This window comes from Leishmania donovani, chromosome 36 (assembly GCF_000227135.1).
Source record: "Leishmania donovani BPK282A1 complete genome, chromosome 36".
Classification (NCBI taxonomy): domain Eukaryota; phylum Euglenozoa; class Kinetoplastea; order Trypanosomatida; family Trypanosomatidae; genus Leishmania; species Leishmania donovani.
In genome coordinates, this window is record NC_018263.1 from 1,044,972 (window position 1) to 1,065,993 (window position 21,022).

General features: G+C 56.8%; 5 protein-coding genes across 5 annotated transcripts; all 5 read right to left on the minus strand.

Moving 5' to 3' along the window:
• Positions 1–995: 995 nt before the first annotated feature.
• On the minus strand, positions 996–2,540 carry LDBPK_362700 (membrane-bound acid phosphatase precursor; the record flags this gene model as incomplete). Its single annotated transcript, XM_003865337.1, has 1 exon — positions 996–2,540. The coding sequence occupies one exon, from the start codon at positions 2,538–2,540 to the stop codon at positions 996–998; it is 1,545 nt and encodes a 514-aa protein (XP_003865385.1).
• Positions 2,541–5,326: 2,786 nt separating this feature from the next.
• On the minus strand, positions 5,327–8,302 carry LDBPK_362710 (related to multifunctional cyclin-dependent kinase pho85-like protein; the record flags this gene model as incomplete). The annotated part of the gene is made up of 1 exon (XM_003865338.1): positions 5,327–8,302. One exon carries the CDS (start codon positions 8,300–8,302, stop codon positions 5,327–5,329), a length of 2,976 nt encoding a protein of 991 aa, XP_003865386.1.
• A 3,123-nt stretch (positions 8,303–11,425) lies between these two features.
• LDBPK_362720 (membrane-bound acid phosphatase 2, putative) lies at positions 11,426–13,141 on the minus strand (the record flags this gene model as incomplete). Its single annotated transcript, XM_003865339.1, has 1 exon — positions 11,426–13,141. One exon carries the CDS (start codon positions 13,139–13,141, stop codon positions 11,426–11,428), a length of 1,716 nt encoding a protein of 571 aa, XP_003865387.1.
• Positions 13,142–14,481: 1,340 nt separating this feature from the next.
• Positions 14,482–16,641, minus strand: LDBPK_362730 (cyclin-e binding protein 1-like protein; the record flags this gene model as incomplete). Its single annotated transcript, XM_003865340.1, has 1 exon — positions 14,482–16,641. One exon carries the CDS (start codon positions 16,639–16,641, stop codon positions 14,482–14,484), a length of 2,160 nt encoding a protein of 719 aa, XP_003865388.1.
• Positions 16,642–18,166: 1,525 nt separating this feature from the next.
• LDBPK_362740 (folylpolyglutamate synthetase) lies at positions 18,167–19,789 on the minus strand (the record flags this gene model as incomplete). Its single annotated transcript, XM_003865341.1, has 1 exon — positions 18,167–19,789. One exon carries the CDS (start codon positions 19,787–19,789, stop codon positions 18,167–18,169), a length of 1,623 nt encoding a protein of 540 aa, XP_003865389.1.
• Positions 19,790–21,022: the final 1,233 nt, after the last annotated feature.

Here is a 21,022-nt window from a genome sequence, read left to right on the forward strand (position 1 = left end):
GGCGTGTCGCGTGGAGAAAGAGGGGAGAGGAGGGGGAACAGTACCTGAGCAAGAGGTGTGATTTGTAGCTGCAACGTTGTGCGAGTAAAGAATACAGTCGCAAGAGGTCATGCGGGTTCGAGGGGGTGGGGGGTTGTTGGATCATACGACTTCCTTTCGCGGTCCTGTACTGCGCGGCGGGAAAGGTATGGCCCCTTCACCGACGGTTGCCACTTGCCAGTCTGTAAAAAGTCAGCAGCGTCTGAGCAATCTCTCAGCCCCTCCTCTTCACCCGCAGATATTCAAACCCAGCGGAGAAACAGCGGCGCCGGGTGCTGAACGCCACCCCACCCCGTAGCCAAGCATTTCACCATAAGGTGTGCAGCTATTTTTCTTCGTTTGCTCGGTGGCTATTGTGAAACACAAAAAACGGTTGTGCAGAAAAACATACGAATGGGAAGGACGCCAGAAAAACGACGATAGCATTTGTAGCAACGCTTTCGCGAAGGTGTTCGTGTTTTTTTTTTGGACGCCTGTTTCGCACACGCACGGGAGTTGCGCATGAAAGGCACTAAAATTGGACTTACTGGCTTCTTTTGCGTCCACTTCCAGCTTGCCAGCTTGCTTCTCACACACAGGATCCACCGCTGAGCGAGCGCAACGGCGGGGAAGTTGATGGCCCCCGTGAAGGGTTAGAACACGAAAAGAACTGTATTAGTGCGAGAGAAAAACACACGGCTAAGCGAAAGCATAATCCACTGCGAACACACTTCTTACCGGACAGAAGGAAGAAAAGCATTTACCGAGGCAGGTAGACTAAATCAGAGAATGTTCGGTTGTGGGGCGTTTGCATGCTGACAACCTTAGCGCACAAGATGTACAATTTTTCGCAGAAGCACTGTCGAATAGGGGGTTGTACTGTTGAGGAAGCCCGCAGGTGAGGGTATGCTCTTTGTGTGTTAAGGAAAATAAAGGCTACAAGGAGAAAAAGCATGGCTACAGGCTTCGACGGGTTGTCAGACGATAAGCACCTCGGATTGCTTGCTTTTCAACTTCTTGTAGCGCTTCCACACCTCCATGCCGCCGATGCTCGCCACTCCGCCGACGATGAAGAGCGCGATGCTCAGGGCAGCAATGCCGCCGCTGGACATGGGCGACGACACAGTCGTTGAGTTGTTCGCCGGGATGCGGTGGCAGCCGTAGTCGATCGCGTCAAGGTAGTAGCCGGTGCCGCACGAGTAATTGCTGCAGTGCTTGCGGTAGAAGAGGCAGTCCTTGGACAAGCTGCGGTTGTCGCCAACGGCGTCGACCGGACAGTCCATGCGGAACAGCAGTCCAGGGTCGAGGTAGCACGTACCCATCGGGCTCGTTGGCGCGGTGGAGTTTATAAAGCGCTCAAAGTCGGTGAAGGGACATATGTTGTCCGTCGCAATGTACGTATTGCCCGTCGCATCCTTGCAGCGCATGTCGAAGTGACTCAGAGCGAAGGTGAAGTTGCTTTCCGGTCTCACACCAGAGTGGCCGCGCAGCAGCCGCACGTAGAAGCGCGACGACGCGGCAGGCGCGTCCGTCAGCGACAGGAGCTCTATGATAAACGCTGTGCCGAAGGGCGGCAGCATCGCCTCTAGAGAGCTGTCACCGAAGGAAACCGCCAGGGGCGAGATAGTGGTATCGTGTGCACTGTACTCGTACAGCTTGTACGGCGGCGCCGTCTCACGCTGCTGGTGCGCCAGCATGTTGCTCACCAGCAATCTCGCCAGGTGGTAGAACGGTGCACCTTGCTTCTGATGGACAGGATTGCTGGCGTTGTAAGCGAAACAAAAATGCGAGCTCATCGCTGTCACAGCGCACACGTCGTCCAGGTGCCGACTAAGCAGCGGGAGTCTTTCCAAGCGGCCAGTGGGCTCGTATGCGCGCCCAATGTCGCACAGCCGCTCCGCACAACGCGAGCGCAGGGTGTAGTTGGCGCAAAACCCCTGCGAGTGTACCTCCGCCGCTACCGCCTGCAGCTGATCAAATGGCATTAGTCTGTCTAACATCTGGTCGCACACGGCCCGCAGCTCCTCCTTCGCGTAATTGAAGCGGGCACGAATCATCGGCACCATCATGCTGTGCAGTAGCACATCCTCCTCGAATCCCACCGTGTGGATCGCAGGAAAGAAATTCGAGTTGTTCGGGAAGAGGCCCCGCAGAAGCCCGTTGGCGCTCTGTAGCGTGCGCAGCACATCCGTCGAGCGCGTATACGAGATAGACAAGTTGTACCAGCTGTACGGGAAGTATGGCTTCGACACAACCGAACGGTCCTCCGTGTAGCGATGGCGCAGGTACTCGCCCAATTTCACTAGCATCGCCTGACCCTCGTAGTTGAGAAACCCGCACGGGAACTCAGTGCCGCAGATGAGTGTGTGGTTGTCATCGACGAGCGGGGAGCGGGCTCCGTGGCGGTGCACCACCTGGACCAGCTCCACCTTGTACATCGGTGCCGCCAACACCACCGCTGCGCTGACCACCACAGCCACCACCACCACGCACCTGTAGAGGAAAGCGATGCCTCTGCGCATGATAGCGGAAGAGAAAAGAAGGGAAGCGGGCAATGGGAAGTCTCTTCTATGAGAGGAGTTTGCAGGCGGTAAAATGGGTCGAAAGAGAGTGAAAGGCCACAAGCAGTGGAGTGGGAAGAAGACGAGAAGGATAGCTGCAAAAGACAAGGAAAATGCCAACACGACAAGATGACCGTGCACGTGTGCATGAATTAGAGAAGGTCAGACAATGAGCGTGTGCATACGATCGCGGGGAAGTGGGGGAGAGAAAAAAAAAGAGAACAAAGGACGCAGACAGTGGAAAAGGCAACCTTCCTGTAACAGAGGCAACATATATAAACGGTGCGTGGTTTCGTCTTCCTGGTAGTGGCAGTGGCAGTGGCAGTGGCACATAGGTGCCTGTTCGGTGCTCGCATGTATGTGTGGGGGCGAGAAGGTGGGGAGGTGAGCGCGTGACAGTGAACATGGGAGAGAATCGAGTTAGAGTAAGCACCAGCGAGCTGCGCAATCCTCGCTTCGTGTTTGGCTTTCGTTTTGGTCCGTTCTTACGTGTGCATAGATGCGCCTGGGTGCTTTGGCCCAGAGAAAGAGAGAAGAAAAAGAGGTGCGGCACACCTCATCCAGGCACGCAAAGGAGTGCGTATGAATCGCCCGAGCATACTCGCACAGAGACAGACAGACAGCGACGTAAGCGCGTGAGCACACGCACCTATACACAAAACCAACGCGTGCTTCTTCGTTCTACTTGCGTGTTTCGACTTCATCTCTTCTGCTCGATTCCCACATGGGGCGGTTCCATCAAGAGCGACGACAGCCACGTATAGCTTGCTTGGGAAAGGAAAGAGAGACTGCGAAGGGCTGCATTGAATCCTTGATAACATGCGCCGAGAAAAATGCGGGTGGTAACTTTTCCCTCCAGCGTGCCCGTTTCTCTGCCATACAGCATGAGTCAAGCACCACTCTACCCCCTCCGGCCGGTCATAGGCCTCATCGCCTGGTGCGAAGCAGCTGCAGACACGCGGTACAGCAAATCACCGACTCGGTCATGGGCGAAACGCACTTGCCTCGAACTCTGCCCACACCCCGCCTCGCAGGCCGCCTCACAGTTCATCCCATTGCGCCTTCCGTCACCTGGTGCACCCCTCGCCGTCGCCGGGTTGGGATACGTTCGGATCACGCCAACACCCTGCACATCATGTGGATGGCACAAGCGTCTTCAAGGACGCAGGTCGCCCTGAAACAACGCTATAAAGGGCATCACCGCCGGCAGCAGCAGCGATGCATCGCTCTCACACCCCCCTACGTCGTAGGTGCATGACCTTGTCACCACCGGAGGTGGTTCGGCATTTTGCCAGGGATAGGGGGGTGCTGCTTGGCCTCCGCACACATAGAGTGAGGGCACTGGATCCTGAGATACCACACGCCGAGGTGGCCTCCTGTCATCAGGGACGTCGGCGGCGAACTTGAAAGAGTGGGCCCACGCACATAAAAGGGGATAAAAAGAGAAAGATGTCGAACGAGAGGCATGATAATACATACCAGCACATGTTCCCAGCTTGGCCTAGCAGGCGAGTTTCCTATTTTCGTGGGTGAGTATACCGACCTGGTATCCCTACACTCGCGACCTCGATACCTCCTGGCGCTGGCAAAGCGATCAGTGAGAATCCTGTTGTTTTCAAGTCCTCATCCGGTAACACTACGCACGAATAGGTAGACCTGCACATTTCCCTCTTTTCCGTTACCCAAGGATCCCTGGCGTGGTGGGCTATCAAATGGTTGGGTGGAGGAAAAGTGCAACGCTTACAATGACTCGGTTCCTCGAGATCCAAAATGAGTGAAAGTACCGAATGAGGTAAAAAAAAAAGGTTGGGTGAAGCATGTCATTGGAATGGCGGAGAATACGTTGACTAACTCCTCCATCATATCGTTTTTTTTTTTTGATCATCCCTCCCTCATTCTTGCCAAATGCTTACAAAAAAAAATTATAGACAGAAGACCAAATTGCACATTCTTATGCGAGAATGGTAGCTTCACTCTGCACAGAAAGCGAGCTATGAGGATGCACGGCAATGGTCATTGTGCAGCGCACCTTGCTCGCGCAAACTCCCACACATGCCGTGAGCTTCACCCATAAGATGTGCATTCGCCCCCACTACGCTGATCATTCGTCTTTTACACTTGCGTTTTCCTGCTCTTCCGACTACATTTTGCTTTACAGTGTGCATTTGTTTCGGTTCACCTGTGCAACGAGTAGGCGACCGTAAAAAGGTGCTTTAATGCCAGAAAAAAAAAAACGTCTGCTCGCTTCCCTTCCATGTCTGAGTGCTCATGTCAATAAGGGTGTGAGCTACAGCTGAGGCGTCCTCGTAAGAACACACTCGCGCCCGCAAACAGAGACACCAAACGCTGGCAAGATAACGCGCTTCTGTACAAATCGCAACGGGGCACAGCATGCGCAAGCGAAGAAAAAATATAGGACAAAATGCGCTGTAGCAGATAAAGAAAAAAAAGCAGTGGCTTCCGCCCTCCCCTCGCACGCATACACACATTCCTCTTCAGTGCTCCCCTCTGAGAACTCTTCGTGGTGAGAAATGCACATGGCCGTCTCTCGCGAAGGCGAGTGGGGTGAAGGTAGTCGAAGGAGAGCACTGTCAGGTATCACTTATGAGTTGCCCCTCCGCGCCCGCCCAACAGCTTCGGTTCGAGGCTTTTACTTTGTCTGTGTTGCGTTGAACAGGGAAAGAGGGAAGAGGCAGTGCACACCTGAGGCCCGGTACTCGTCGCATGAAACTGAGCGCGCATCAGCCTCAGCTCGTGGAGGAGAACACTGGCATGCGATCCCCAATCACGCCGTCAACCTGCATCTTGGCCGCCTGCGCGTAGGCAAAGTAAAGGTAGCTGTTCATGTCGCCCCACGTCCACACTTTCAGCCGTCGGTGGTGCATCTCGGCGACCATGGCGCGTCCATAAGCGCCAAAGGACGACGGCACGGTTGGTGGAGCATGCTGCGGGTCATCGGCGTGGAAGAGCTCTGCTGTTACGGGGCCGCGTTCGGCCGAACCGTGCAGCGGCGCCTCAGGGATATTCGGCAGCACCGCCTCATCCTCTGGCGACAGCAGCGTCCCGGCGTTCACCGAAACACCCGCGAGGTGCTGCGCAGAGGCGAACTGGATGGCGCCCTCCACGTAAAAGGAGCGGTAGTCCTTCAAGTCGCGCATCTCCTTCGTGTCGCTGAGGAAGAGGACGTCGTAGCGGCTCTGCTTCAGGGCCAGCGCAAGGCACACGTTGGGGTCGAAGCTGCTAAAGGTGATCTTTCGGCCGTTGTCCGCAAACTCAAAGACGACTCGCAGGATAGCGTCCACAAACCCGTTCACCTCAAACGCGTCACTCTGCAGAAAGAGATTCGAGTCGATGAGCGGCTGGAAAGGGTATTTCACCTCAATGTTGAAGTGCAGAGACGGTGGTGTCTGCTCCAGCACTTCCCGGAGCGAGGGAACCCCGTTAGGGAAGTCCTCCACCCCCATCAGAGAGCTCTCGACGGTCCGCGCTGAGCTACCACAGCACACGCCGTTCTGTGACGACGACGAAGAGCCCCTCAGCGCCTTGGGCTGACAATTGCGCGCCCACGACAGCAGACTATCCCAGTGGTGTATCAGTAGGTCTTTGGTGGGAAATACGCGGTCAACGGACTTGCAACACTGCACGTGCAGGTCACGCAGCCGCGTATAGTTCAACTTGTGCACCGCGGCGCGCACTGGTGTGTACTCTGCCTTCCCCGGACAAGCACGTACGCCCTCTCGCTTCAGCGCCATCAGCTCAATCAAGGGGTCGTGGATCACGACAGGCACGCGATCCTTGGAGAGCATGACGTCAAACTCGATCATCTTGCATTTGCGTGCGTGCGCGGCTTGGAATGATGGTATGGTGTTCTCGCTGCACTTTATGACGAACGGTGCGCCTCCAGAGGCGGAGGGTGAGCGCGCGTACGTCTTTCCCAGCCCGCGGTGCCCAATCAAGGTGGGGACAGTGAGCCACGCAAACGTCTCCGAGGACCGCACAATCTCCAGCGGGCCGTGCTGCCCACATCCCTCCAATGGAAACACTAGCAGGTACTGCACGTACAGCTTCATCCACAGTGACGTGACGCCCGCCGGCGCACCCTCGGGTGCGGGGCAGTAGACTGGCAAGAGCACGGTGCCGCTCGTGCTGGAACGCAGCATGCCAGAGAAGAGCACGGTATTGCCTTGGAGAGAAAGCTCCGTGTCGCCCGCTATGTACGGAACCTTGACAGTCACCTCGATCGCAAACTCGTCCAACTCGCGAAGGTTGAGGAGGCACGTCCACACGTGCTGCGTACGAGCCGCCACAAGCGGCGCTCTTCCTGTGCTGTCCACGTAGCCCGTCTGCGGCAGAACAGGCTTGATCGTCTGCAGCGGTCGCACACACCAGCCCTTGGCCAGGAAACCAGCGGACGGCTGCGTTGCCCCGCCGCGTGCCGAGCGCCGCGAGCTCTCGACGTGAGTATGGTGACGTCCACTGTGTGAGGAGTTCATCGTGCATACCGACGATGTTGAAGACATTGCGGGGCTCGATGCTCTGTAGCTGTCCCGACCACCGTTGCTTGCTGCGGCCGCAGAGCTACGCTTCATGCGCATCTCATTCAGCTGCTGCTCCAACAGCGCGGGTATGGGCAGGTTGGAACGGCACCAGCAGCTGCCTTCTACCGGAATCGGCCGCACGTCTGTGACTTGGCAGACGGTGGTCGATAGCACCCCGTCGGGGGTCTCGCGCATGCGCCGACGCATCACCTCGCTCTGATGCGACGTCAGCTCTGACTGCCACGCGGCCTGGTCGAACGGTTGGGTAGGGTCGTTGGCGTAGAAGGTGAGAGACAGCAACGGGCCTGGATTGCCGACGGTTGCGCACACACCGCCGTCAGGGTCGCATTCGCAGAAGGGCGGGATGCTGTCGCTCGCTGAGCCGACGCTGGCATCTGCGTCAGCCTCGGATGCCGGAAAAGCCATGCCCGATGATACCGTCACGGGCACCGGGGGAGTGGGGCGTGGCGGCAGTGCAGGCAAGTTGTACAGCAAGGCGAACTGTTCACCAGTGGAACCGAAGCAGACGGATGCGGTCGCGGCATCATCTCTCCCACTGCGGCCCAGAGGATTACTGTCGACTGTGACGCTGGCATCGTGGTGCCGGCGCACATCCAGCACTGCCAGCCACTGGAGCACCTCTCCACTGCCCTCCGTGAGCGCGCCTTCTTCGTGTTCGAATGGCGTGATGCAGAGAGAGGAAGGCTGACTGTACCGCTGATCGACCCCGGCAATCACAGTGCCAGGGGTGGCACAGATGCTCGACTCTGGGGTTCGCGGCGCGCGAAAGAACGCATCCTCCAGAATAACCAGCCGGCACGGCATGGAGAGAGGCTCTGCAGCGGACTGTTGATTACGTAATCCGTCCATCTCCTGACTTGTGAGACGCACTTGAGCCACGTAATGCTCCACGCAAGACTCTTGACCATCCTCGCAGGGGTGGGGTAGGGGCGAGAGGTAAGGAACGCGTAGGCACGGGATACGCTGGCACTGACAACATTCGAGCGCCACAGGCCACTTCAGGCCCCATGCCCCCATACTTTCCCCTGCGCCCACCAGACCAAATCGCAGTTCCGAGGAGGCGGAGGCCACGAGCGGCTGTGCGCTTCGAGCGCGCTCTCGCGCAAAGAAAGCCTCCAGCATCTGGCTTGAGAGGCCGTAGATGCACACGTTCATCAGTGGCATCGCGAGCGCGCGCTGATCTCTTTTTGCCGCGTTTTTTTTTCTCAGAACTCAGCAAGTGACAAAAGCAAAGAGTCGTAAACGATGTCGTTGCTCGGGGGACAATGAGGAACAGAGATAGAAAAGAAAGAGGAGGAAAGAAGGCGATCTTCAGCAAAAGAAGAGCAAAACGAGAGATACGAATGAAAATGTTCGCGCTGTGGAAGACAAAAATGGCTCCCAGCTGTGCCAATGTCCGTGTGTAGCGATCGGAGGATCTGCTCGAAAACGGCGAGAGGAGTGGCGGCAGGAAATAGTATTGGGGTGAGGAAGTTGGCATCGTCACGAGTGCACACCCACATAGAACAGAGAAGGGGGAGCAGTAGCAGCACGGTCTTTACAGTGCTTCCTCTCCCGTCCCCACACCCCACCCCTGGCTTGCATAAAAGTCGAAGAGCCCGCACAAAGGACAGGAAGCGAGGAGGAGGGTGGCGAAAGCAACAGCAGCTGCTCCCTTCTGCCACAAAACAGATTGCAGCGACACGCAAAAAGTATGCGCGGCAGCGGGCGCTGTCTCCCTCTTGGCGTGGTTGATTTTCTTGCAGTCCTTGCGGCGTTTGGCCTTGATGCGTATTAGCCCCTTCGTTACGCATCGAGCTCTCTTTTCTTTTATACGTGCGAGAGCGAGAGAGTGGAGAAATGCTATATCAATAATAAGTCAAGATATGTGATTCTCTCTTACTTGCTATGTCGGCTCGCCTGGAAGCATCACACACTGCACTTGACCCCCTCCCTCCCTCGGTCATCCTCCTCTCCTTCTCTGTGGTACTATTTTGTGCACGGCAAGTCAGGTCAAGAGAAAGAGAACGAGCAATGCTGCACTGTCTTCTTACGGACTTGTCCTTGTCTTGCTCCTTAGGTGTGTGCACATGCGTGAGCAAGCGGTGTCTGTGTGTGGGAGGGAGGGGGATTGAGGGGAGGAGGGAGGAGGGAGGAGGGAGAAGAGCGATTCGTAAAATAAAGACGGCGCAGAGGGGGGTGTAGAGTAGATAGCTGATGATAGCGCGCGTACATTGAAGGTCAATAGACAGACAAACAGGCAGAAGAGAGAGTAAAAAAAAAGGAGAACGTGTGCGCACAGCCTCCCTCATACACAAGCACAGAGGTGGATCGCACACCTTGAGCGTGTATGAGAAGTCTATAGAAGAGAGAAGCGGCGGCCCAGCTTAGCTTACAAAGAGATCGGCGAGGGAAAAAAAGGTGGAAGGAAGCGAAAAGATGGAGGGGCAGAGGAGAAATCAACAACAACAAAGGAAACGACAATACTCTTTTCTTCTTGTTTTGCTTTCGTTAGTCATTTATCTCTGTGCGGTCTCTCTGCGGGATGCTACCATCACCATAAAAGGAAAAGAAAGGAAGTCAAGACATATGTGTATGCTTGAAAGAACACGAACGAATATGCCGACAAAGGACAAGGAGAAAGGGGGAGGGAGGGGCAAGGAGAAAGAGAAACGGGGAAAGACAGAGAAGGAAAGATGAAAGAAGAATATGGCACACACGCATATCGCCGTCTTCTTCGTTTTCCTTTTCGATGTCTTTGCTTTTCCTTCGTGCCGCTTGTTTCAGTACTGTATCAGAAGAGGTGTTTGTGTGAGGGCGTGTGCAAACAGTAAGGGAGAGCAATTTATGTAGACGATGACATCAACTTGGCCAACGACTTGGAGCTTTCCTTTTTGCGTTTCTTCCTCGTTGCGCAGTGCTTGTCCAACCCTTCACACGCGTGGCAGCAGACATGCGTGCACTACGGAACACAAGAGGAGAACAAAGGAGCAAAGACGGTTAAAGAGGGGAGAGGAGGGGGGAAGAAGAATCAAAGCAAGAAAAAAGAAAAAGAGGCATAAGGTGTGGGTCAATAACTGCGCCTCGGTTGCGTGACGGAAAGTGGGGGGGGGGTACGGAGGGGAGAAGGTGAATGGAAAAGGGAAGCGGAAAAAAGAATAATAATTATAACAATTACTGGCACGGAGACGCTGATGCAACGGATACGCTGAAGGAGGAAAAGAGAGAGGCGTCCGCACACGCATACACAGCGCCCAATCACATGAATGCCGCTGCTTTTTTTTCGTCTCCTTTCTCTTCGGTAGTGCGCGATAACGCATTGCCACCGTCCGCATTCCCATCGCCTCCTCTCCACTCCCTCTCCAGAAACCCTTCGTTACGTTCAAGTCAATAGGGAAAATATTATCAACGGTCCACAGGCGCATGTCACGCACACGCACTCATGAAAACAAAAGAAATGAACGCAGGAGAGTTGCGCGCGCACACACACACGCGCACGCTCAAGTTCAGAAGGGAAGGAGCAAGAATAGTGGGTCGCACTACACTGCGATTGAAGCACACAGCTCACTTGGCCGCTCTCTTTTTTTTTGCTGTGCTCACTAATGAACGCTTCTGATTGCGGGCAAAGTGACGACTGTGTTGGAGGGAAGCCGATGGAAAAGGGGGAGGGAGGCTGCTGCAGTGGGCGTAGTCAACAAAAAAATAAAAAATGGAGTGCTAGCAAAGAACGCGATGCGCAGCTAGTTCACAAAGGCGAAACAGAGATAATATATATATATATATTCTTATGTACCCCAATGTTCGGCATGTATCCGTCGCACATCATCACCACCACCCCTCTTTCTCGCGCCTCCTGGTGCCACGCGGCGGTGTTGAACGCTTCCTCTTCCTTCACAGCAAATGATGCCGTAGGCCTCTCTCGCTCTTCGAGTCCACAGAAGAGTCTGTGAATGTAGAAAGACGAAAGGAAGGGGGAGGAAACGAGGGAGGTGCGTACGCGCGCACGCAACGACTGTGTGATGTGCAGAGAAAGCATGATCTACGAGGGTGCCGTCACAGTGAAGATAAAGGCAAAAAAGGGCAGGAAGAAAAACATACAAAAAGTGTCAACCAAATAAGAAAGCAAAAACAAGCATACACACATCTACAGTTACGCGCACTGCCGCCCCCGACCCCACCCCGTCCATACGCACATACTCTCGGTCAAGTACGCGGAGCTGCAGAGAAAAAGCTCAGATAATGGTCAAAAAGAGGTTCTGGTTCCATCGCTACAGGCCCAGCTGCACCCCTGTTGCTTGCTTCTCGCGCTTAGATGCCCTCCTTGAACTCCTTCGCCGCCCCCTCCCTCTCATCGTTGGGCTGGTTTCCCACCTCCATCGTCGAGCTCATGCGCACGTACAGCTGATGCTGGCGGCGCCTTTTGCACATGCATATTGCAGCTGTGGCTGCCACAGCGATGATGGCGCCAGCGCAGAAGGTTGCCAGTGACACGCCCGCAACAGCACCGCCACTGAGGCCGTTGGAGTCACGCAGCGTAGGCTTCTTGTCGGCGTCCACAGCGGCATCACCACTACTTTCCTCGTTGGCCTTGCCTCCCAGGCAGCTGTCTTTGGAGCAGACGCACTGCATGCTGACGCTGTTGAGGGTTTCGCCGATCCCGCAGGCAAACTGCGGGCACGCAGAGCGGTAGAACCGGCACGTACTGGGGACCAGGGCAGTGGGAGGAGTGCCGTAGGCGACCGGCTCCAAGGGGCAGTCGGCGATGTCAATGGACACCTGATCAAGGTAGCAGTAGCCGCGCGCGTCCGCCGGCTCCGACCACTTGACGAAGCGCTTGAAGTCGGCGAACGGGCAAATGTTCCCCTCCGCCTTGTAGGCGGTGCCGAGGGCGTCGATGCACTGCATCTGCCACTTCGAGTCCCACCCAAATTCGAACTTTGTGTCAGGGCTCTGACCAGGGTTGCCGCGCAGGATGCGAACATAGTGCGCGCCGGTCGACGGGTTCTGTAGCAGCTCAGCCACGAGCACTTGGGCAAAAGGCGGCATCATACCATCCGGGGTGCGGTCACCCAGCGTACCCCACACTGGGCCAAGCGAGGTGTCGTGAGCGCTGTAGTGCATCAACTTGTATGTGTTCGAGCCCTCAATCACGCCCTCCATGTTCTTCACCATCTGCTGAACGAACGGCTGCCCGCGGCCGCCCTGCTTGAACATGAGCGGGTCGCTGTGGTTGTAGTGGTACTCGTAGTCGAACAGGACAGTCGTGACGCGCTTCAGCTTTTCGAAGTTAGCCTCCAGCAGCGGGTACTGGTTTAGCTCGCCAATGGCCTTCTTCGCAGCACCAATATCAAAAAGTGTGCGCACGCAGTCGGAGCGAGTCTCGTAGTCGCTGCAGTAGCCCTCCTGATAGATCTCTGCGCCAATCTTTGTGATCTCCGTCCAGTCGGGGAAAAGCTCATCCGTCAGCGGGTTGCACACGGCGCGGAGCAGCGCCTTGTTGTTGGAATAGAAGAACTTGAGCCACGGCTGCGTGTTGCTGTTCAGCAGCACATCGGTCGACTCTGGCATGGTGTGGATAGCAGCGTAGAGGCTGCTCATGTTGGGGAAGAAGCCACGCAGGAAGGCCTCGGCGCTTTGCAGGGTGCGCAGAACGTCGGTGGAGCGGCTGTATGCGACATCCAAGTCATAGTTCGGCGACTCGAACATCGGCGAGCTCACCACGGATGGATCAGTGTTGTAGCGGGTGCGCAGGAAGCCGCCAACCTTGAGCAGCATCTCAATACCCGCCCACGAGAGGTACCCGCACGGAGACTCGGTGCAAATCTCCGTAGTGTTTTCACGCGGTAGGCCAGAGCGAGCACCATGGCGATGCAGCACATTCACCTGGAGCACCTTCAGGATGTCTGCCGCATCCGCGGCCCCATCTCTCGCAATGGTGCTCTGCGCATGGGCAATAGAGATGGCGCACGCAATAAGCACCGCCGCCAGAGCAGCTGTCCAACCAAGTCTGGCAAAACAAGCCATCGCGGACAGCAGCGGCCTCAAGTGGGCGAAGCTGCGTGCGTTCCTTCTCTGGTAGGTAAGCGAGATAGCGGAAAGGTGAAGAGAGATATGTCGCCACTTGAGCACACACACACACAGGGATATCAGAGACCTAGAGCGAAATACGAGAAAGAAATAGGGAACGGGAAAGATGGCAAGAGAGCGAGAAAGGAAGGGGAAGTCCAAGACTCCTGTGCGGGGGGTGGGAATGCGGAGATGAAGAGTGAGAGAAGGAGAGATGGAGGTGAAACCCAAACTGCTCGCACTGCTGCACCATTTCGGGAAGAAGGGAGGGAGGGGGGCGAACCGAAACACACAAAGAGAGCGGGGGTTCGATGCAGTTGGTGTGGGCGAAGGCACGCCAAGTGCGTTGGCGCGATGTTTGTATGTGAGCGTGAGGGAGTGAGAAAAGCAAGAGGAAAGGAGACAAGAGTCAGAGCAAAGAGCGCAGCGGGATGCAGTAGGGAAGGGAGAAAGACATGAGCGCGTTGAGGAGAGAAATTAGAGAGACTTAGAGCCGGGCATACGCGCACAGAGATGAGAGAAGGATGATGCCGCCGTTCTTTCGTTCCCGTTTCTGCACTACCAGTGAGCACAAATGCGGGGAATGCGGAACGACGAGATACCGACGCCGCTCGTCCTTGTGGCACGTCGCCTTTCCTTGTACTGTAACGCGAGAAGGAGAAGCGCGTGAGGCGTGCCGTGGTCCACTCCGATAGGCTGAAAGAAACACCGCGACTTTGCACTGAACCTCACTGGTGGCGTATGCAGCAGAGGACGGACACAGTAGTTGTTCCTCCTTGTCGCTGCAATGCAGCACCTCTGAAGAACGGCAGCGCCAGTGGTCTCGCCTCCAAGCTCAGCTGCAAGAAACCAGCCCGCCACAGCTCTTCGTCTTGATTTAGCTTAGATGTTTATTCTGAGTTTGCGTCTTGGGGGAGATCCGCGGAGCAACCTCCCCGCCGGTCAAAGGGTGGGGCCCATACCAGCACACGCACGCATGCGACAAGAGTAGTCATCCAAAGCGAAACAGAGGGGAAGCAAAGAAAATGCAGTACACTGTCGCTGGCCCCATCGTCTCCCTTCCCCTCGCCCCCTTCAGACCAAGACAACCGAGAGATGATCGACGAAATACTCAGTAACGAATATACATGCGTCTGTTCTGTCAGCTTGATTTACATCGCGTGTAAAGAGGGGCACCGTATATGCAGGCATACGCACGTATGCGCACTGGCAGCCACCTCTGCTCACTCACACACCCAACCATCACCACCACCAAGAAACATGTGGGGTCGGAGGCCCTTATCGACAGCCTGGAGACGCTAAATCACAAGAACATAGGAAGTCAGCGGTATCACAGCACCATGAGTGGAATTCACTTGCAATACGGAGGTTCCGCTAGACTCGGCAGTCAGCGGCCCACCCATGCTGGCATGGGTGGGACTTCCCCACACCTCGTGCACAGAGGAGCTGTCCGGCCGCACCTCCAATGCCACAACTGCCGGGCTCCCGCTCTGGATGAGCATGCTAGTAACAGCACCATCACGGCCTACGTCCCCGGCATTGGCACTCGAGAAAGCCACAAGCAGTGATGTCGGGTACGCACTGACGAGAGTGTCGCTGACGCGCAAGATCGCATTTTCTATACCCTTGTTCGGGTGAGAGAACCTAGGCACGGTGTCGCTGCTGATACGGCTGTCGGGAGTGTTGCAATGCCCCGCAGCCGGTGCAGTGGTGACTACGGGAGTGCACGAGGAAGAGTCGCCTTCGCCTGAGATGGAGCAAGGCGTGCGGTGATGGATTTGCACACCCGGTAGCTGTAGCGCATCAGAAGTGCCCTCCCCGGCGCCGTGGGATGGGTCGGCACTGAAAACCTGCTGCTCATTTCCCACCCATGTCGGTGGTGCTGCGAGGGCATCAGTGGCTGCGTCAACATTCTGCCGCATACTGAACAGGGTCGCAGCCCAGTTAACGGGCTGAAAGACATAGGCTTCGGCCTTGTTGCGCAGAAGCGGCCGACCCAGCACCCCACATCCATCTATGCGCGCCGCAGTCGTGGCCACGTCGGCCCGGTTCACGCCACGCGTCAGTGGGACCCCGCATGAAAGCCACACGCCGGGGTTCGTGGTCTCCAGCAGCGTCCACGAGACACAGCAGTAGACGCGCACTACTCTAAAGCTTGAGTTCGACGCGTCGAGCTCATGGGAATGGGCATCGTACTTGATTACTGTGGTGAAGGCTGCACCGCTGTCGCGGTTGTCGTCGCCCGTGATGGCATGCGGCTTTCCATTGTCTTGAAGACGTGGTACTCGCAACGGGTAGTAGGTGCTCTCCGTAGAGGCGTAGGGTGCCCGCAACGTCGCGTAGGCCTTGGCGTCCAGATGCCGGTGACCCTTTGTGGTCGCTGCAGCGTGATCCTGCGGCATGGACGCCTCATACTCTTCCTTTTTAGTGAGTGGCACCGTGGTGGGACGGCTGACACACTTTGTGTGTCCCAGACCCAATTGGCCACATGTGTTGTCCCCAAAGGCGTAAAGCAGCCCGTTGCGGAGCAGCACGAAGCTGTGTGCGTCTCCGGCAGCCACTTGTGCCATATCTACCCCGAACAGCAGCTTAATAGCGCGAAATGTGGACTGCACGAGCACCGGGCGCGATCCACCAAGCTGGCCGTGCGCGCCGGTTCCACACGCGTAGACGCAGCGACCAGACCGAGTGAGCATGAGCGTGTGGTGGGCGCCGCACGCAACCTGCTTAATGTGCCGGTCAGCCGGAGGTGGCACGTGCCGCCATGAAGCGGCCGAGTCACCAGTCGACGTGCTCTTTGCAGCAGCAGTGAGCGATCGGGTGCAGGAAGAGAGAGATGACGATAGGGGTGCCAAGTCGATAGCAACCCGGTAATCCTTCAGACTGCTCAGCGGTGTACCTGTGTCCTCGTTGCTGAGGTGTCCCCTATGCGCGCCGTCTGTCAGTGCGCCCTCTCCGAATCCGGCAATCCGCCTGGGCGCGCTCAGCACTAGCTCCCTCACGCCTCCAACGTTTTGCTCATCAGCGAGACTGTCAGCGGCATCGTTGGACGACCACACAGAGCCGTCTCCGAGCTGGCCGTACGTGTTGTCGTAGCCGCAGCTGTAAACAGCCCCTGAAACAGTGCAGTAAACAATGTGCGACTCTCCAGCTGCAACATCGACAACAGCCTCCCCGCCGCTCTCCAGGACCGAGACGTGTGCGCTGCTTGCTGCGCCGTCGGCGGCAGGATGTGAGAGAAGCAGCAGCACGCCATCGCTGCGGAGCAAAGCAGAGTAGACGGCTTTGCAGGACGCTACCTTTTTGATCGTGTACAGCGGCATCAGCGAGGCCGTGGCTGATGGAGATGCTTCCAAAAACGGACGCAAAGCATCCGCGACGGGCTTGGCAGAGTCAGCAAGCGAGTGCAGGGCCGCCTCCGTTGGTGCCGCAGCCGCTGTCGGCACAACGGCGAACATGGCCCGAACCGCTTGTCAAGTGATTAGCGTACAGAAAAAAAAGAGAGGAATTCTCAAAGGAGATGCGGGGAGGGGGGAGGGAATCGACGAGCTGCAGACTCTTGCCGCCGATGCTCCTTCGCTATCGGCGCGGCGCACCTATCAATCCGTCGTCTTTCGTATGAGCTCTCGTCCGATACGTGAATGCATGTGTGTGTGTGTGTGTGTGTGCACTCAGGGTTGCAAGACAGGGAAAGAAACAAGACGATGTTGGTCTGATGGGGTAAAGAAAAGGGAGACAAGATCGCTCACAACGACGAGCAGCCCTGATAACAGCGAACGCGCTCTGGCCCTGTAGGAGCAGTAGTTAGTGTGCTCGTAGAGCCCCGTACGATTCGCAGAGAAAGGAAATCGCGGCATTGAGGACTCGAAGATCGTGTACATGCAAAGCCAATGTTGTCGACTGAACCACAGCAGAAGAGCCCCGTGCGCTGACGAGCATCGTTTCACCTCACTCTGCGTGCATGAAAGACAAGGATGAGCGTCTCTTGAAATCTGCGCTTCCACGGAAGACGACTAGGGCAGGGTGGCGAAGACAAGGTTCCTTTTTCTTTCGTGTTTCCGTTGCCCCTCACAACCTCCGCGAACGACTGGCTACAGATGTGAGGTGGAGCACTCGTCGTTACGGGCCCACAAAGCGTTGCGTTATAGAGATACGGTGTCCATATGTAGGTGTGTATCATTGCTTATGCACTCATCAAAATTTGACGAGTTCGATAGGGTGAAGAGGGAGAGTTGTTGTCCTCTCTCCCCCTCAGGGGTGGCTGATGTGCACGTTTCCGCGCACACATAGGATGGAAAGAAGCAGATGAAGGCGGAGCAGGGGCATAAAGCATGACTCCACCCCTCCCTCCCTTCCCTCAGCCTCCGAGGTGTACATATACACGCATAGAGAAAGCTGACTGTCGCACAGAGGAAAAGGGTGCGTTGCACTGAAGGGGCATAAAAGGGAAAGAGTGCTGCGAGTTCATGACACAACACACAGCACACACACACAGTCATCCTCGCCTCCACCATGAATCACGACCACCACTGAGCCGGGTTGCTGTCCCACGGGAGGAGCGGAGAGGGCAATCACTCATCAGCAGCCGTCACCTCCAGAAAGAAGAATAACAACGACCTCGCCTCTTGAGAATAGGCAGCGTCGCCCTCCCCTCCTGATCCTCCTCTCTGCACACACGCACACAGAGAGAGAAAGACACATACCCGCACTCTAGCCTACAAAGGTCGGCATCAGCAAGAAGAAAGACAGGATGTTACCCTCCTCGTCTTTGTCTTCTCTGGCAGCCCGCGGACACTTTGCTGATGTCGCCCAGGCACAAGGTAAAGGAGGGAAAGCAGCGAGGAAAGTGAGCGGCACGCGCGCCGCCCTCACCCACCCACACACAGCCAGCATCACCACGCAAGCGCCCGGTGTGCCATGAGCATGGGGAAAGAGAATTCGAACCAAGGCAAAGATGACACGTCAAAGGGGTACGTCTCACGGCTACTCGGGGCGGCGACCACCTGCCTCGTACACCTTGAGCAGCTTCACAATGTCGCCAACCAGGAAGAAGGAGCCGCACACGAACACTTGCGCCGGCTTTGAGGCGTCCTCGTTATCGCTGGCGGCCGGCACAACGAGGTCAAGGATGTCCTCGAGCGCGGAAAAGGGGCGGGCGCAAGGGAGGCAGGTCACCTCACGGTACATATTACGCCAGTGTTGGGTCGTGGTCACCATCCTCTCCCTCAGCTCACTTATCTTTCCCTCCACATCACCGGGGTCGGCCGAGTGCGACGTCATGCGCGGGTTCGCCACCTGCGCAATGACCACCTTGCAGAAGTGGGACACGTAAGGCATGAAGGCTTTGAGTACACGCTTTGGATCGCGAGAGGTGTAGAAGACGAGCACGCGGCGCGGCGCCGGGTCCCTGGTGTTGGCGGCGCTGACGTCCAGGAACCACTGCGTAGCACTGGAGATACTCTCAACGGTGTGCGCACCGTCCAGGTAGAAGGTGATGTTTGCGCCATCGTCGACCGTAGCGATCTGTGACCGGCCAGCGTAGGTCATGGACTGCAGCACGCTCTTCTCCACCTCGTCCAGTGGCAGGATGGGGGGAATACTCGCAACACATCGCGCCGCCATCAGTGCCAGCTTGCTGTCCTCTATGGCGTGTACGCCACCGATAGCGAGCTTTGGCCAGCTGCGAATCGGCAGCACGTTCTGATCCAGCAGCACAAGCGGCGCGCCAACTTTTCGAGCGTGCTTCTCCAGTACTAAGCGCGTCTCTGGATGATCTGTCTGTGGTGCTGCAAAGCAGACCACGCCTGACTTCATGATACCAGCCTTCTCCGAAGCGATCTCCTGGATGGTATTGCCCAAGATCTCCATGTGGTCGTAGCCGAGGGACGTTATGATGCTCACCTCGGACGGGATTGTGTTGGTAGAGTCGATCCGGCCGCCGATGCCCACCTCCATTACCGCCACCTCCACGCCCTCCTGCTCGAAGATGTACAAGGAAAGGAGAAAGATAAAGCGAAAGAAGTTTGCTCGTGACGGTGAGGCGATGTCTCGGTCTAGTTGGCTGTCTGAGTACTGTAGCGCCTCGTACTTGTCCAGGAACTCGAAGAAGTACTGCGCATATGTGTTCTCGTCCAGCAGCCGGCCGTCTATCACTGTCCGCTCTCGCAAGTCTGTGAGGTGAGGGGAGGTGAAGAGGCCCACCTTGAAACCGTACGCCTGCAGAAGGGCAGCAGTGTACGCGGAGGTGGTCCCCTTGCCCTTCGTGCCGGCAACGTGGACAAAGCGAATCCGCTCGAGTATGGGGGCAAACCCGAGTCGGTCAATAAAGCGCTTCGTCGTCTCGAAGCCGTCTGGGCACCTGTTCGGCCGCCGCCCCGTCATCCTCTCGACAACCTCCATCGCATCCTTGAAGGACCGGTGGCGGCGCTTGGGCACACCGGCAGCGGCGGAGGTGGCGCCCTCGCCTGCGCAACCGTCCTCGCCCACATTGTGCACCACTACCCGTGGCCGCGCGTGCTGCGGCGGTGGCGGCGGTGGCGGCGGTGGACTCGGCCTGCCTGCAGAGCCCGCAGCAAGCACGCCAGGATGCAATGTTGACACAGACATCATGCTAGTGTGCCGTGCACTGGAGGAGCACGCACAGGCGCCAAAATGAACCGTGCGGAAGAAGTGCGAGCGTGGCGATCGAGCCACACAAGAAACGGGCGAGGACGCAACCGATGCACTCAAGCCGTGTCGCGAGGCGTGAAACTTCGTCGCGGGGGCAATGGTAGCAGCGGTAACGGTAACAGCAGGCTCAACAACGCAGCCAAAGAGTCGCTGAAACGCCTTCAAGCAGCCGGTACCGCGTAAGGTGGAGCGTGCGTGTCTTGTACAGCTGAAAAGGAAAAGAGAAGAGAGAGATCGGAGATTGACTAAACACTGACGCATGGCACAGGCACGCAGGCATGGCTGCTGCTTGTGCTTGACCGTCTTTCTAACTCCTGTGAGCAATAATGAGAAGGCTGTCTCCCTCCCCCTTTTTTGTGTGCGTCCGCGAGTAAACCGCACGCACACGCACAGCGACTAGTGTGTGGGGAGAAGGGATGGAAATGAGACAAAAACGAAAAACAAGCGGTGAAAGAGCGAGAGTTGCCAAAGGGCAACTCTTAGCAGCGGTCGTGGAAGAGGAGGAGAGGGCTACTATATATATATATATATGTGTGTATAAATAAAGGCAATCCACAAGTAGACGTCGCTGAAACTGGAGAGAAAGATGCGAGAGATCCGAAGCGGCGGTAGAAGAGGCGTGCAGCCACGAGCGCACCCGTCTCCTTCGCGAGCGTGAGAGATAAGAGGACAATGAAGGGAGGAAAAGTGTGAAGAGAGCAGGCTGTGTCACCAGCAGCATGCGCATGGCCCGAGAATCCAAAGTACGGAGAGGCGTGTGTAACCGTGCCGCGAAACACCGAGCCACACGACGCCGAAGAGGTCCGGATAGAAGGGCCGCGCCACGACTTGGCCTCGCCTCCGCAGCACGGTAAGGCGCTACTTTGGCGCTGGAGACGCTTAGGAAGCTCTACGGGGTCAGACGGCAGACTTCGTCCCAGCTGCTGGCCGTCTTCCCAGCGAGGAGACGGCGATGATTCATCAAAGGTGCGACGTAGCGGGAAAAGGGTAGCAAGCCGGACTGCGTCGTCGGCCGTGCTGGACGCAGCGGGAGGAGAGCCCCTTCGGCCCGTCATGCCGTGTTGAGGAGCGTCCGTTCGCGATGAGGCCCCCCTCCCCCTCAGTTGGCGAGGCAGACGGATCCAACGGCGCGCATATTTATGTGTGTGTGTGTGTGTGTGTGTGTGTGTG